This window comes from Paroedura picta, chromosome 9, assembly GCF_049243985.1.
Source record: "Paroedura picta isolate Pp20150507F chromosome 9, Ppicta_v3.0, whole genome shotgun sequence".
NCBI classification, from domain to species: Eukaryota; Metazoa; Chordata; class Lepidosauria; order Squamata; family Gekkonidae; genus Paroedura; species Paroedura picta.
In genome coordinates this window covers 39,780,242-39,796,658 of record NC_135377.1, presented here as the reverse complement: position 1 = coordinate 39,796,658, position 16,417 = coordinate 39,780,242, and the positions used below count along the sequence as shown (strand labels likewise).

The following is a 16,417-nucleotide window of genomic DNA, read 5'->3' as shown; positions in this document are numbered from 1 at the left end:
AGGGGAAGCATGTTGTGTAACTGAGACCAAATCTAGCCCACCAAAATAGCAAGAGGACAGCACACATAGGACTCCCTCATCATTCTATGAAAAGAAACTGAGGTCTCCAGCCCTTCTCCAAGGCCAAGAGAAGAGCTGGAATCTCTCAGGCCCGATGCTGAAACTGAGAAAAAACTTACAAAACGTTCCTGATCAAGTTATATGCCCAAGCCAAAGGAAGTCAATAGTTTAGTCAGCCAGCCTTGTCCGTCCCCCCACCATTATAGTCAGCACTTGGACTGAAGTGAAATGTTGGATTTATCATGAGGGTTATGGACTATGGTTTCTACTTGCTTTGCATTCATTTATTAATTTAGAATACTGACCTTTTCGACTGCGGGAGTGATGTTATTTCTGTGCATGTGTTTGACCAGGGTTGTCATAGAGGCCATGCACTCATGTTGGTTGAGCTCATCCATTTCCAATTCCATAATGTCACCCAGACCCATAGACTCCGTGGGTTCCTTTTGAAAACAAAAGCAAAATTAAACAAATTATTTACTGTAGGCGTTTCTTTCTTCCAGCTGTCCTTTCTTACAGTGGTAGGGCTGCATTGAGGATGGCAAAGGGGGCAATTTTGTCCTTTTCCTGCTCCTCACTACATGGCATCAAGCCATGGTAGTTTGTCCACACAGAGCCTGCAACCCCATGAGTTAACTTTGCAGGGGTCAGAAGGGATTGCAAGACACAAGGGAATGCAGTGGAAACTTGCAGACACCTTTCTCCTGGTCTAGACAATGGTCATTGGTATGAGTTTAAAAGCTATATGAGGTATAAAAAATACAGTTGACAAAGTGAGAGATTTTCAGATGTGAGCCCCACAGAAGAAAAAAGATAAGATAGAAATACACACTTATATTCCCCCCCCCCCCAAAAGTCACCTTCCTCCTGAACTGAGAAGTAGAAGCAGGAGGGTCTTGAGAGTTATATGAAAAACTCTGGACTCCAGTTGAGAAATCAAATTGGCTCATTTCCTCACTCAGGCTACTGTCTGCCATATATGATGCGGAGGCTAAATAGTGTGGCTCGGCTGCAAAAGAAAGAGTTCCGTTAAACTAAGAGGCCACAAAGCAATGCCCTAGAAATGCTATATATGCACTTGATACAACAGGCTCTCCCCCTCACTGAATGATATGGATGTATTCATACTTAGCAGTAGTTACTTTACTTCATGTCGCTTACACTGCATGAAAATGGACAATTCAGAAAAATCCTGTGGAACATGGTAGCCCTGTTTTAATCTTAATTTCAATAAGATTTAAGGATTAGGATCGTGCTAAGGGAACATTAAAGTATTAGAAATACAGAATGCAAATGTGCTTTCATGAACATTCTCATAACTAAAGGATTTTTGTTTTTAATGAAAATGTTGTGGATATAATTGCAATTGAAATTAATATCCTAAATTTAATCTCCTAAATTTACAACTTCCTCCCAAAACTTCTCATTAGCTTCCTTTAAAATTTCTCTTGAAACCCCATTTGCTTCCCTGCACTTTATATTTTACTTTATTGACCATCACTCCCGGACCATGCCGGCTCATGGTGGTTTACAAAAACAATAAAACAGGATAAAACTCATACCCCCAATGGTCTAAAACCAATCAATACTCTCCCCAATATCCCAACCAGTCCCAGTATGCACCGCCCACCGACTCTGGGAGGTTGCCCAAGATGGATGGGCATTTAGTGCTGTAAAAGCCATTAGGGGCATTAGAGGAGGGACCCAGATCTTCTATAACCTGAAGGTCAAAATCAAAACCTTGAACCTGATCCGGGCCTCAACCGGCAACCAATGCAGCTGCCTCAGCACAGGCTGGATGTGAGCCCTCCAAGGTGTTCCTGTGAGGACCCTAGCAGCTGCATTTTGAATCAGCTCCAATTTTTGGGTCAGAGACAAGGGCAGTCCAGTGTACAGCAAGTTACAGAAGTCAATTTTGGATGTGACCATTGTATGGATCACCATGGCCAGGTGCTCTGAGGACAGGTTGGGCGCTAGTAGCCTCGCCTGACATAGTTAGTAAAATGCCTGACGGGCTACCCTCGTGACCTGTGCCTCCATAGAAAGGGACGTGTCAAGGATTGCCCGCAAATTCCTGGCAAGGGGTGTGGTGTTAAAGTTGTGTCCCAGCCAGTTGTTGCCTTCCTAGTAGTCAAAATTTAGATAATAAAATTGGGTCTCTTTGAGGAGGGCTGATGTTACTCTGCAAAGCATTCTATGAGACACATGAAAATACATTCAGGCTGAGAGAGGGTTTCAATAAGACTGGCACTTTGAATAAGTATTTTAATTGGGGGACTCCAAGAGATATATCTGGATACATTTAATACATGTGGGAGCCTCTTCATTCATATTGTTTACCACCTTATAGTCCCCATTATTACATCACGAGTGTATTTAAACATTAGACCTTTCAGGTTCCTAGTAACTCTACAAAGCACCATGTACTCTGGAGACTTTAAATAAATAAATCCTCAACAATATAGTTTTTTCTAATAGCAGCAAAGAACAATACCTGAATCCACACTCATTGCTTCCCTGGCATCTTTCCTAATGGCAATATATCGTTTCTTTCTTTCCAGAGGAACCTAGAATATGCAAAATTTTGAAAGAAGTTCCAGGATGCTTGCAGGTTAATAGGGTTAAATTTAGGTGCTGCCAAAGCTAGATATCCAAAGGAAGTATCAAATATGAAAAGTCATTGAGAAGTTCACTGCAGACCTTGGGGGGAGGGAGGGGTGACTACAGGCCATGCACATCCCTAGGTAGAAAGACAGTGAAAGCTCTGATTCATTAACCTGCTACAGTACAATAGCTTAGTTGGGTCAGGAAAGAATGCAGGTGACAGTCCAATTGCTGTGAGGGTTACATTCCTTTTGTCTTATAATCAGCAGCTAATACTGTTTTTCCAGTTGACTCTACTCCACCACTAGTCAGTTAGTCACAGATAGCCTAGCTCAGTGTTGCCCTGTAAACAAAGAGCTATCTAAACCAGGACAGCCACAGTTTCCTTGTTGCTAGACTGATCAGGGTGAAGAGACACAACTCTCAAAGACATGGAAGTATGAATTATGAACTTCCTACTGATGGTCCAGACAACAAGGTGGGGAGAAGAGGTGGCCTGCGGAAGAACTGCTTGCAGGGCATCCCTTGAAGAATCTGAAGGAATGAATCAGGCTGAAGGGGAGAATTTCTGCAGACTAGATGGGAACTAATGTAATCAGGCCTGCCTCAGTTCCTCCCATCATAGAGGGCAGTTTCTGCAGTCTAAACCCACAGCCCACATAATCTAGCTCCTCTCAGGGCAGGATGACGCCCTCTGAAGACAGGAGTTAATCCTTCTAAAAATTGAAAGAACAATTTAAATTGCTGTTATCTTCTATTTAATACTTCAATTAACAATGATACATAAAGCCAGTAATTTCCTCATACCTCAACTTCTATTGGAAATGAATAGCGGTGTTGCAAATCCAGCAAGTTTTCCAAAATAAATAGATTCTGTAGAGCAAATTAACATGAAAGTTTAAACTCTATTAGCAAACAACACGTGATGATTACAGTTAAAGTCAGTATTGCACAAAATGTTCATTAGCAGGTGCACTTCCATTTTTTGAGCTAATTATGACTATGAAGCAATCAACAAAATGCTTTAAAATATTTTATACCATTTGAATCTCCAGTTCTCGTCATGGCCAGCAGGCATCCAGCTGAGACAAAGTCACACATGACACGCCCAAGCAACCCTCCCTTCAGTCTGTTACTGCTACTGCTCAAAAGAAGAAGCTGCCAAGAATCCACCTTAATCCCCACCCCTCCCTCACTCCCTGGGAAACCAGCTCTCTTTGGATTTAAAAGGGGATTTGACAAATTCATGAAGGGCAGGTCTATCAATGGCTACTATCCATAGTGACTAAAGGGAACCTCCATGTTCAGAGTCAGAAATCTTTTGAACACCAGTGCTAGGAGACAGTATTGCGGGAGACCCCTGACCTCTATGCACTGTTGCTGGTCCTCCACAGGAACCGGCTGGCCACTGCATGACAGGATGCAGGAATGCTGCTTCTTATGTTCGTAAAGATTATACAGTGAGCCATGATTTCTTATTAAATAGGTTAGTGGGCCAGCTGGTAGTCTTTCAATAGTCATTTTGGTTATAGGGCCAACTGAGGTTAATCTCCATCTTAGTTGAAATTTCATCATGAAACACAGACCTTTTCCGGTTTTTCGGTCAAAAGAAAGCCTTGGTAGAACTTGCTTTCATTGAACACACAGCTAATAACTGCAATGGCACAGTTATAAGCAGCGCAGTGGTACTGTCTCCTCTTTTCCAGCAGTTGAGTTTCGCCCGACATGTTCTCTGTAAAGGCATCATAGCACAACCTTGAAACGAAACAAACAATAAAAGCTGATAGCCAGAGCTGTAGGTAGATCGGTATATTTCAGCAAGGCTGTAATTGGGTATTCTATTGACATTTCTAATGCAACATTTAAATGTCAACTTTTCCTCAATTCTTAACTGGCACAATTTATTGCAGAAATTAAGAATACCCATTATTGAAAACAAAAGGATCTAGTACTTGAGTGGTCGCACTAGCTGAAATATCAATGATAAAAGTGACAATGAGCATGCAAAACCAGTGCAACATCAACTGCATGGAGTCCCAGTTTGTTTCTGGGCGCAATTAAGAGTGCTATTTTCGACTTCTAAAGTCCGAAGCAACTTTAGTCCTTAAGGATCATTTTCACCTGTATGGGCCTGCTCCGTCCCAGTTCAGGGGGTGGGCTTGTTGCAGAAACTGACGTGGGTGTCCAGAGACATGCATGAAGGCTGTCTCAGCTGCCACCGCTCAATTCTGGGCCCCCTCATTCAAAGTGCGCAACTGACACCATTGCAGGGGGACAGACAACATAAGATGTATTTATTCAGTAAGGCTTTTGAGGGTGCTTACCTAATGTTTTAAATACTGTATTTTTACAGATGTTTAACTAATTAACGGATTGATTGATTACATTTATACTCCGCCCTTTCCCAGAGATTCAGGGTAGCTGTTTTAACTACTTGTAAAATACCATGAGAGTTCATTCACTTATTTATTTCATTTATACCCTACCATTCTCCATAACAGGGACCCAAAGTGGCTTCCAACAATCTTGCCTCCTCCATTCTACTCTCACAAGCACCATCCTATGAAGTAGGTCAGGCTGAGAGTGTGTGGCTGACCAAAGGTCATCTAGCAAGCTTCCCTGGCAGAGTGGGGTTTCTAATCTGGCTCTCCCAGATCCTTCTCCTACTTCCCAGAGCAATTCAGGAGCTCTACCGTATATCTAGTCTAGTCTTTTCTCTTCCTTTTGGTGTGAATTTACAGTGGGGGTGGTTTTGGACAGAGGGCGGTAAAAGTTTTCCCTGGAAGGAAGCAATGTTTTTGAAAGAAGCCGCCTCCTGGGGGAAGGGCACAGAATGCACAAGAAACGCAGACATGCCTGGGACTGTGGGGATTCTATAGGGGAGGCCTGCTGCTCCAAGCCATCATGAGAGATGACCAGCTAGATGGAGAAGGGAGTACACTGAAATTGACTCTGAACAATAAACCCCGACGAGTAAGATATTTCTGCCTATGTCTTTAACATCATTAAGTTTTAGACATATGGAAAGAGGATGCATTTATCATAAAGAGCCTTTTCCATGCTGAGATGCATGTGGTCTTTTGATGTTCAACTGTATGCTTTTAGTCGCTGTAGCCATAGACTGCTGATTAAACATAATTTTCTCTTTCTGAAAGTCAAGTTTTTTGGTCTTTGGAATCATAGAAAAAGCCTCATGCTTTGGTTCATCCTTATCAAAGTAGAAGAAGGAAAAAGGAGAACTGTGAATATTTCTAACATTTCCAAAATTTCCCCAACCTATCGCCACATTGGCTCAGTTAAGGAGGGGATTCTGATCTTTCACGGAGTGTACCATTTTGTTTAACTGATAATTTTCAATTTGGTCCCTCCCCCAAAAATTTCAGTATGCTGGCATTTTATGGGATTTTGGGGTTTTTTGGAAAAGAAAAAAAAACCCTAATTTAAAAAAAGCAGCAGCAAAAGCACAAAAACCACCTGACAGGCAGCTGACATTGCTCTCCTGTCAGCTGTTTTCTGGTCTTTCTACTGACCTGAAGGGAGCATTCTCTGTGAGCTCAGCTGAGCTTCAGGCTATTTAAGTGAGGTTGCAAGAGAAGCCGAGTCCAAAACTGACCCAAGCAGGGAGCACTCTGCTTTCCACCACAGCAGCTAAGCTTTCAGCTGGCTTCCTCTGAAGCTTCGTGTGGAACTGCACTGCTTCCCTCTAGCTCAGCTGATTCTTGGTCTAGCTCCCACAGTCCCTTTTGACTTGAAGAAGTCTGAAGAACTTTTAAAAGTCTGCAGAAGAAAGCTCAACAAACAGCTGAGAGGTACATTGCTCCTGCTTCTCCACTGGTTTTCAGATCTACCCCAAATATATCTGGGATATTTGGAGGTATTTTTCCCTTGTTTTTCTGAAAATTCCCAGTTATCTTTGGGATGCTGAAATATACCCAGAAAATATTCATAAGGTATTTTTAGGTACATTTTTGGTTTCAGTAGATCCCTAAGAACCTTATTGCAGGCTGTCATACTGCAATTATATTAACGGCCACTGGTGGCAGCAGTGAGTGAACCCTAATAGTCAAGAGGGAGAGATAAACTACTCATTGGGGTCTAACAGCTTGATATCTGGGTCAAACCAGCTGAGTCAAACCTTCATTCTCAGTTGTTAAAAATTAGGAGCAGGCATCATTTTAGGACATCCCCCCCCCCCCCATATTTTGGCTGTTTAGCATTACTGTGGTTTGAAGGAATATTTTAAATTCTCTTCCTTTCTCCTCCTTAAAAATTCTCTGTCAAACATCCAGCCCAAGGAGGAGAACTGTCTAAATTCCAAAGTTAATAAACTACATCTGATATCAAAATCAAATTAGCCACTAGCATAATGGTTTTCAAAGGACAAATAAGAAATCCTTACTTGATTAGTGTCTTCGTAAGCTCATTCCCTTCTACAGAGGTGGAGCCCAGAAAGGCTTGGTTAATTCTAGAATCTTTAGAATGCACATCCTCTTTTGAAAGACGTGAATACATCACTTCCAAAATCTTGTAATAGCTCATTTTCTTGGTGAGCTGCGTGTCAAACATGGTTTCATTTGACTAGGAAAAAACAAATTAAAAAAAATCTCAAGTTACTGGCCAGAATGTTTAATTAGCTTCAAATTCCTATACTCTGATACCATCCTTCTTCAAATAAAACAGTCTTCAAATAAACAGTTTTTCCAACAATAAAGATGTGGTTCTTCTTTTACCTTTGTAAATCTTGATCTCAGCGAGTCCATGGCCTCCACAATAATCTTACAAAAAAAATCATTCAGAGCATCTACACTGCAATGTAGCAATAAAGTGAGGAGCGAGCGATCTACATAGGCTTGACGGGTTGCATCTGAAAGAAGCGTTTCACTCTGGAACATTTTGTGTACAGTGTCGAGCAATATCACTTGTTTGTAACAGCTACCCCTAAACACAAAGAGAACTTTATAATAAACATGACCATCAAACCACATTCTAGTTAAAACTTCACTCAGATTTCCAAATCTCCTCCAGAAACATGGCACTAAGTAATGATTTTATTGTGAAGGAATGAAATAAGCAAAATTTGGGCCTGTGGGATTCTTGCAAGGAAAAATTCAAGCCAACTGCTTGATCCTGCATGTCCTATAAGAATAGTTTTTGTATTAACAAAAGCCAATGGCTAAACAAGTGAGACAGTAGTAACAACTACTATGGAAAAAGCAGAGGAATCTGGGATGGAACCATTTCTTCAAACCACAAGGTGCATTTCTACTATGGCTGAATAAGAGTCATCCTGGTTTTGGTTTTTGTTTTTCCTGTGAAGGAAGAATGGAAAAATTCAACATATACATTATGATCTCAGTGACTGAGGCTCTCCATTTTGCAGCTACTGATGAGAAATACCTTCTGGCAATTCTTGTGAAGCTGATTTCAAATTGTTCCTCCATTATGTGTCTGTGGTCCCTGCAAAGGATTTCTGTCATCAGCTTCAACAACATAGGACTCTGGGATAGTTCCAGGGCATCTAGAAACTATGAGAGAAAAAGGCTGTATGGTTACAGGGTATTTCTTGATAATATATAGTACAAACCATGTATTTTAAAACATGATGAGGAACACTTTACAGGGATAAAGGAACTTAAGAGTCAAACATGAAGTCTATACAGGTTAACACAGTTATTTTCAATGAGGTTGGCACAATGCCCATAACTGTGAGCAAATAAATACAGCAAGACAACCAATTTAGTGTCTTCCATTAATGCAACATGATTTTGTTCTGTCCAGGGGTATTTTTTGGCCACTGCATCTTTTTTCTTCTGTTTGTATTGATGAATTAGTCAAATATTTGTTTTTTTTTTTTAGATCTACCAGTGCATTTTATACAAAATGCTGGTGAAGCACAAACTTTTTAATCAAATTAGTATGCAATATAAGGCAGCTGTGTATTCAAATGGTTTTTAAGCAATTTGGTTGTTTTCTTTATAACAACAGGAGAGACCATTTTGATTCTGAAGGTGACAGAGGCGATATTACCAAAATTAAACAATCTGAATAAGCTTTTTCTTGAAATGTAATATGTTTTATAGATCCAAAGGGAATTCTCAGTAGTCCTGCTTGGGATTGCTTTCTATCTTAAAGAAGTTACACATACATTTTTTTTCATGACTCATGAGACTGTATGCTATGAATGGGATTGAGGGCATGTTACAAATTTCTACAGGGCCCAACTAAATGAGGGTTTTTAAATAAGTAACTAGAACAATAAATTGCACGTATTTTTTCACTTACTTTTTTAATGCAGTCTACAAAGTTGTTGTATCTTAAGGTTCCTTTAGGAAACTCAGTAGATCTCAAAGGGAAATTAGATGCTACAAATTGGTCAAGTGCATTCTTAAGGTCCGCAAGTCTTTCTCCAGCAAGATTAGTAAAGAATGGAAGAATAATGACTGCTTGACTCTGAAATATATGCAGGTTAGAATGAGACCACATTATATATTCAATGACCTCAAAAATCATTATTCTTTCAAAGAATGTGCAGAGAGAAAACATCTGCCAGGGTTAGTGAATACTAAACAGCAAATTTTACTACTGGATTTGAAACCAGCTTCAAACTCTGGTTTCAAATCCTGGCTGATTGCAAACCTTTGAGGGTAGCAGTGTTAATGTTAACTGTAAAACATTTTTGGGGGTAGAGTTTGCATGGGAAAGGGATGTTGGAGGAAGAACACAATGCCCCAGTCTCCGTTCTCCCTCCAGGAATTGGGACTGTAATGCCTGTGCAAGCCACAGTGGAGATAAATTAATTAAATTATGCAAGTTCCTTCCAGTCTTTAGGCTCTATAATTAACAAGCTCAAACCTGGTCCAGGTAAGAAGTGAAAGTGTTATCATGGCAATCATTCTATTGTATTCATTGAGAAATGGATATCCTAAGAAAAAAGGCGTCAACTTCTATCAGAACATATTGCTGCTAAGCCACATTCAGTGGTCACAATAATCAGTGTAATGGCTGGACTTTATTCTTTACTGACAAAGGAGAGAATCAGTTACACTGTATTCATCCACAGTACACAAAAACAAGCTGGACTTGCCTTATGTTAACAGTTAATCAGACTTTTTTTGTACTTAAATGTGCCTGGGCCAGACTGGGCTGCATTGTTAGCCATTCAATCATAATCAGAGTTACATGCCCACTGCAGCCTTGAAAGGATATAATCACACTGTTAACATGCTATTGGTTCCCTTTTCTTTACAAACAATGAGCTATAATGTTATTTTAGGGACCATACTATAGACACCAGGTATTACAGAACTACTACTCCTACTAAAAACACAGTACAAAAGAAAGACAGAACTTACCTTAAGATTTAAGCCTAAATTCTGGTCAGTAAGGAGACTTGTGTATGTACTAAAAACATTAGAAAATGCCTCATGTTGTGTATTAAATGACACAGAAGAATCAATCTAAAGGAAAGTAGAGAAATAAAAAGACTGGTCATCATATACATTGACTAATCTTTTTTTAGGGTTTGGATTCATCTGATGCTACCATCATTTTGCCTTCATGGCTGTGTGCTTTTGATACTCTACTTCCTATTAATTTAAAAATGAAATCTGTGCAGGTCTAAAAATGAAATCTGTGCAGGTCTGTGAGAACAACAGGTTGGATCCAGCCAGTTTTTCCACTTAACCTGACGGGATCCAATTTCACTTAATCTGTCTGAATCCATTTGATTATTGTCCATGGTCAAATAGGACTGCTTCTCCCTTTCTCACCAGTGGAAAAGCTGGTTGGATCTAACCCAATGAGACCAAACCATGTACAAAAAGTAATATGACTAGACTTAAGCCAAGCTTCCTTGAGTGATCTCAGGAAGGACATTATCTAGACAACAGGTACCATAGAGGGAAACAAAAACAACAACAACAACAAAAAAAACAACCTGAAAAACAGGTGAGAACCAAAAAGGTTAGGGATGAAAACAATTATAAAAATGGAAACATTTTATTGGAGCTCATATTTAAAAACATTAAAAGATCTGATGGCACACATAAAATAGCCAGGTGAGTACACCAGTATTGCCCAGTTAGGACCTGTAGCTAACACGTTTCGACGTAACAGATCTTCATCAGAGGTAAACTGACAGATGTACACGTGTGAATATAAATTTGTACAATATTACAGGGGGGTGAAAAAATTCATTTGATCTGGTATAGCTAGTTCCGGTCCTGCAAGGTGTTCTTATTTAGCAGAATCCAGAGCCAGCTTATATCTTATATCTCCCCTGGATATTAAGAGTCCTGCTGCATGCTGTTCTGAAGACTTAAGCCAAGCTTCCTTGAATGTTCTCAGAAAGGACATTATCTAGCCCAGTGCACCCCCTGAAAGGTTGAGGGGACCCTTGGGAACAATGTGGAATGTCCAGCAGGAGGTCAGATGAATATATATTAAAAAGACTGTCTCCTTCACAGAAAGCTTTGCACATCAGTAATGAAATACAATTTTATTTCCATTGACTTCACCAACCTACTATAGTCTTTCATACCACATCCCAACCCTGAATGTCTCTTTCCATGGTCAGGAATAGTCTGGGGCAGGGCACAATGGAAGGATGCAGTAGTAACTATGGGATCTACCATAGGATCTAATATTCAACAGGCTACATCTCAGGAGATCTGAGGAAACCAGAAAGGGGCCACAAAGACCAGCATTCTGCAGCCATTTGGACCCAGGAACTAGTGCTCAATTACAGGAACATCCCAATAAGGTTAAGTTATTGATCCTTTCTAGCTTCCTTAAATCCCCATAAAGAGTCCTCCAGAATGCAGAAAAGCAGCCATGGTCAGGTTTGAGCCCCAAACATGAGCAGCCTACATGTCTGGAATGGTCCTGGCTCCAGTCATTAGATTATTTGCTTCCAGATCATCATGTTCCCTGAAGGAAGATTAAGGCTATCACGGCTGTGCCAAAGCCAGCTGTATGAGGGGCAAGGCAGAGAGGGGTATGAAGGTGGTTCCTGATACATGCAGTTCCCAAGAGCTGAATTACACTGGCGATATCTAGTCCTTGGAAACATTGGGCAGGACTGTGTTAATATTCTGCGTACTTTTAAAAACATCATTATGAATCAAAATGACTCAACCTTAAGAAGAGATTGAAAATAATACTTAGGATGCTATCTTGGATTTTTCTTAATGCTGCCTCTTTGAGGCTGGGTTGGACAGCATCAACTCCAAGCACCAGCACAATTAACAGCTTTGGAAATGAAATGGTGATTTTACTTGCAGAACTTTAGCCAGTAGTGTCAAGACAGCCATTTTGCTCTCAGGAGCTGAATCTCTGGTCCTCCAGTTGTCAAGATGTATCCAGTTCTTCAGTATAGCATTCACTAGCTTCGCACCCTGTTGCTTGTGAACTGCACGATCTCTAAAGCTTTGGTCTAACATGCCGTTCAAGATAGTACCAACCTGGAAACAAGGTAGGGTTACATGAAATGAAGGCAGCATTTTATGCAAGGTAACTTAAAAAAAAAGGTATGCAAGTCGAATGATTCATAAGAATAGTATGTAAATAGTTCCTATTGCCACAGTGATAGTAGAAACATGTCACGAATTCTACAAAGAATGATGGAAAATATATTTTGTGGCACATGGATCCTGGGGCCAGACTCTCCTGCAGCACAGCTTAAATCACCCTGCAGAAGAAGCCAAGCCAGCTCCAGGATCAGGTGGTTTATAAGGGAGAAGAAAGTATTTCTTCTTGGTTCTATTTGACCTGGGAAAAAAAAGCACCAGAATTTTGTAGAAATACAGAAAAAAAATTAGGTCTAACAGGCCTGAACCAAAAACTACCAGTTTAAAAAAAATAATTGCACACTCCTAATTGCTTCTTTCACTGGTCTGGAAAGTAAAATTGAACTATAAAATGAACTATATTGAAACAAGGGCTCAGTACCATTTTAGGACTGTCTAGAGAAGATTTCATAAGATGAAGTACTGCTACATCCAGTTTTTTTAGCAGCTCTCTGTTAATGGTGTCTGAGAACAAACTGTAGAAATACTCTCCATGAGAGAAACTGATAAGGTTCCTTTGGGATGCTCCAGATAATGGCACAGATAACATCAATGAATTCAACAAGAGACTCACAAGTTCCGTGCACTATAAGAAATAAATGCAAAATGTTACCTTCATGCACTTCAATGTTTATGACTATACCTTTCAGTCAACATTGCATCTGTTAAGTCTTTTCTCATTGTGAAGCAATAGAAAATTTCAACCACCTCTGATGCTATCGGGGGGGGGGGGAGGTACTATTTGGTATGAATCCTTGTCCTTCTCAGTGTCTTCCTCGGAGCAAAATGCAGACGTGAATCCCCACCTTCCCCATACAGGGACACAACTATACAAAATAGGGACCTTTCACACTCACCCTGCCCCGACCCTTGATGGAGAAGCCTCATTTGGCTTCAGGAGATACAATTCAGAAAGCTTAGACTTGATCCCAAGAAAATATGCATCACTGAGCGACCGACAGATTGGGGGGGGGGGGGCTGCCAAGTCACAACTGACATGACAGCCCCATAGAATTTTCAAAGCAAGAGATGTTCAGAGGTGGTCTGTCATTGTACATTTTGAGGGCTTGGCAAACTGCCACATTTGGTATTGCCACATTTTGCTTGCTCAAATCTTAACAGTTGGAGCTTTACCTGTATTTAAGTATAATAAGGCATGTAGAGAAGATATGCCATACTGTGATCTCTGTGAAAGGAGACCCGGCCCTATAGTTCTTAACCCATGGCTTGGTGCCTATGGCTATGAGTGAACCAACTACAGAAATCCCAGCACCAGGATCAGGATGGTGAAATACTGTGTTTTATCTTTTTATCTGAAGTTGTATTTTGGAATTCATTCTATAAAGTGCTTTACGTAACTAGATAGGCTTTTGTACTCCCACTTTTCTTCTTAAGAACATAATGTGTGACTTCTACAGATACTGTTACGCTTCAAATTATATGCATTCACATTAAATACTAGTGATACGAATATTACAGGAAGAACAGATCACTAATAAAACAGCCTCCTACCTGCACACCAAAAGCAAATGCCAGCTGCAGTAGTCCCTCAGCCAGTCGTTTACTGCTCATGTCCAATGAGGGCAGGGACTTCCTTTCATCTCCTGGTGCAATGCCTTTGTATATAACCAAGAGGAGCTTAGAGCCAACCTCATAATGTAGACCTACACCCTTGAAGGGAACAAAAACAACAAAAGTTCCACTTGACAATATGATTACAACATGAAGGGAAGGGGGAGAGTACAGATTTAAAATGGAGATTCCCCCCACATTTTCTTCTCTTTGCTCATCTCGAAACACCTTTGATTCTTCTGGGATAAAAGCATTGTCTGGTATGCTGCAGAAGAAAGGTTCTGCCCTTCACCTCCTTACCTCTAGACTATTTTAAATGCCATATTTAAATCTTATGATTATTATACTAGAGATATTTTAATACAAACAAAACCAGAATTAAATTTACCCAGCAATATTCAGACACACAGCATGGAACAACCGCCTGTTCAATTGCTAGTTGTGAGGAAACAAATTGTGCCAAGAAGGGGGTGATTTTTGCCCATTCCACATTTTGCTGTCCCCCATTGTTCCTGGAGACCCACTGGTCCTCAGAGTCAAGGGGGGGGGGAATACCAGGCTGCAAGGGGAGGGAAGAAGATGGAAAGTTCACTTTACTCACATTAGGATCTAGCTGTGGAAAAGATATGTCTCTTAATATTGGTCCTTTAATTTGCTGATATGACACATGTATTTTAGTTACTTCAAGATTACTTCAGCAAACCCCAACATTTTATAACTTTTCTTTACCCTGCAAAAACACTAAACTCAGTATATGCACAAAGCTACGGCTTTACCTGAGACTGCAAGGTGCAGTGAAGCAGACCAACTCTGTGTAGCTGTTTGCATGCAGACAGAATGGCACCAAGCTTAATATGATCCAAACGAGCATCTGAACTGTACAGCTCAACACCATAAAACTTCTCAATACTGACAAAGCAAAGGTGAATAAGGATTGTGTTGTTAAAATATTTGTCACATCAAAAAAGGTTTGTGATCCCACTTAAAAAGACACCCTGTTATTACAGGAGAGAGCCTACCTTTCTGGAGTTATTACTTTCTTTATGCTAGTCTCCAAAGATTCTTTATAGGGAGACCTCATCAAAGCTTTGATAAGCCTCACGCAGATATCTGGGAGCTTTTCCATGACTTGTACATCAGCTGTGTTAAAGCCTACGCTCTTAGGATCACATACTGTTCTTACGGTGAGTTCTATCAGATTTTTGTTAAGCAACTCTCTCTCCAGAAGCTAGAGAAGGCAAGTTTAAAGTCAGAGAATCCAAGCATTTCAAAAATTTCCATTAAAAACTAATGAACATTGGAGCTTACTATATAAATGCAGGCTTGAAATATATATATCTGTATCTTACACACATGTGTACATATACTTAGAGGTTTATGTTAACAAACATACACATGTGGGCATTTATATTTGCAGAGGTTTATGTTTAAAAAGCTGGTAAATGTCACAGGATCATGGACAAAGCCTTACAAAGCCATCTAGTCTAACACTCCACCCCACCCCCAGTCATTTGACTATAAGCAGAACATTCCTTATGGCAAGAGCAGTTCAAAAATGAAGCCAGTTAGCTAAGAGGAGGTCTTTAGGCAAATGCATGGCAATCATCTGTCAGTGATGCTGTAGCTTGAGAATCATGCAATTAGCAAAAGTCTGGACTAGATAGCCTATATGGCTCCTTGCAACTTTAACACTATAAATAATTGATATATCAGGAAAATCAGTCCTCCTTTTGTTAAGAAGTAAATACTAACTTCAGTGTGTCCACATTCAATTATTGCCAAAGGCAACATATTTCTTTTAGTTACTAATCATTTCCATCATAGGACAGAATCTACAGTTCATTCATCAGTATAACGTCAGTGCTGCTGCCAAGGTCATCTCTTATTATGCATGATGAGTAAGAGATGGGATCCTGAGAGCCGTTTAAGCTCATACCAAGATCCCTTACTCAATGAAATGTTTGACAGTTCATGCAATACTTTTTATTAGGTGCAAACCCAATGCTGTTTTACTACCTCTTGCTTGGGATAAACTGAAACCAGCTTTAAGAATTTAGCACCAAGTTCTGTGGCAGTTTCTTTTGCCAAAGTTCCTTTTAAATATTGTTTTAGTGTAACATCCTGTCTGGAGAAGGGTTTTGGTGGACTTGAAACACACACTGATAATAAGAAGCATTATATGAATTGTGTTCTTGATTTGGGGGTTTTAACAACTTAATTCGACCCAAGCCTACCTTCCAGAAATCTTGTTGACAGGTCTCCAAGATCATGCTAACGAAAACCATAACACGAACTATAATCGTGCACTTGTTGTAATTGTAATCTTCTTTTTCTTGTGGGCTGAACATGTTGCTTTTTGACACAGTGTTACAACACTGTTCTGCATCAGATACATTGTGCAAGGCAATTTTTTCAAGAAAGAACGCCAATGATACCATGAATGAGGATTCAGTATTGGTAGCTTCAAAGAATTAAACAACATCATACAGTTGGAATATAAAATGCAGTTCTATGTTATCCTATTATACACATTAAGTAGACTAAATAATTTTTCTACCTGCCCCCCTCCCCCCAAAAAAAACAGCAGAATTATTCCTTCGTTTCCCCTCTAATAC

At 40.0% G+C, this 16,417-nt stretch overlaps 1 protein-coding gene across 1 annotated transcript in view; it reads right to left on the bottom strand.

Annotated features, from left to right (window-relative positions):
- PRKDC (protein kinase, DNA-activated, catalytic subunit) overlaps positions 1-16,417 on the bottom strand; it is a 100,779-nt gene that overhangs the window by 48,757 nt on the left and 35,605 nt on the right. The window contains exons 32-47 of the mRNA XM_077352448.1: positions 16,037-16,263; positions 14,822-15,030; positions 14,579-14,711; positions 13,743-13,901; positions 12,613-12,816; positions 11,940-12,125; positions 10,017-10,121; positions 8,947-9,114; positions 8,062-8,189; positions 7,395-7,602; positions 7,064-7,242; positions 4,251-4,419; positions 3,472-3,537; positions 2,555-2,627; positions 921-1,069; positions 366-503 (exon numbers count right to left, since the gene is read on the bottom strand). Of these exons, the coding sequence (XP_077208563.1) occupies positions 366-503; positions 921-1,069; positions 2,555-2,627; positions 3,472-3,537; positions 4,251-4,419; positions 7,064-7,242; positions 7,395-7,602; positions 8,062-8,189; positions 8,947-9,114; positions 10,017-10,121; positions 11,940-12,125; positions 12,613-12,816; positions 13,743-13,901; positions 14,579-14,711; positions 14,822-15,030; positions 16,037-16,263 (2,501 nt within the window). The remainder of the gene's footprint in view (positions 1-365; positions 504-920; positions 1,070-2,554; positions 2,628-3,471; positions 3,538-4,250; positions 4,420-7,063; positions 7,243-7,394; positions 7,603-8,061; positions 8,190-8,946; positions 9,115-10,016; positions 10,122-11,939; positions 12,126-12,612; positions 12,817-13,742; positions 13,902-14,578; positions 14,712-14,821; positions 15,031-16,036; positions 16,264-16,417) is intronic.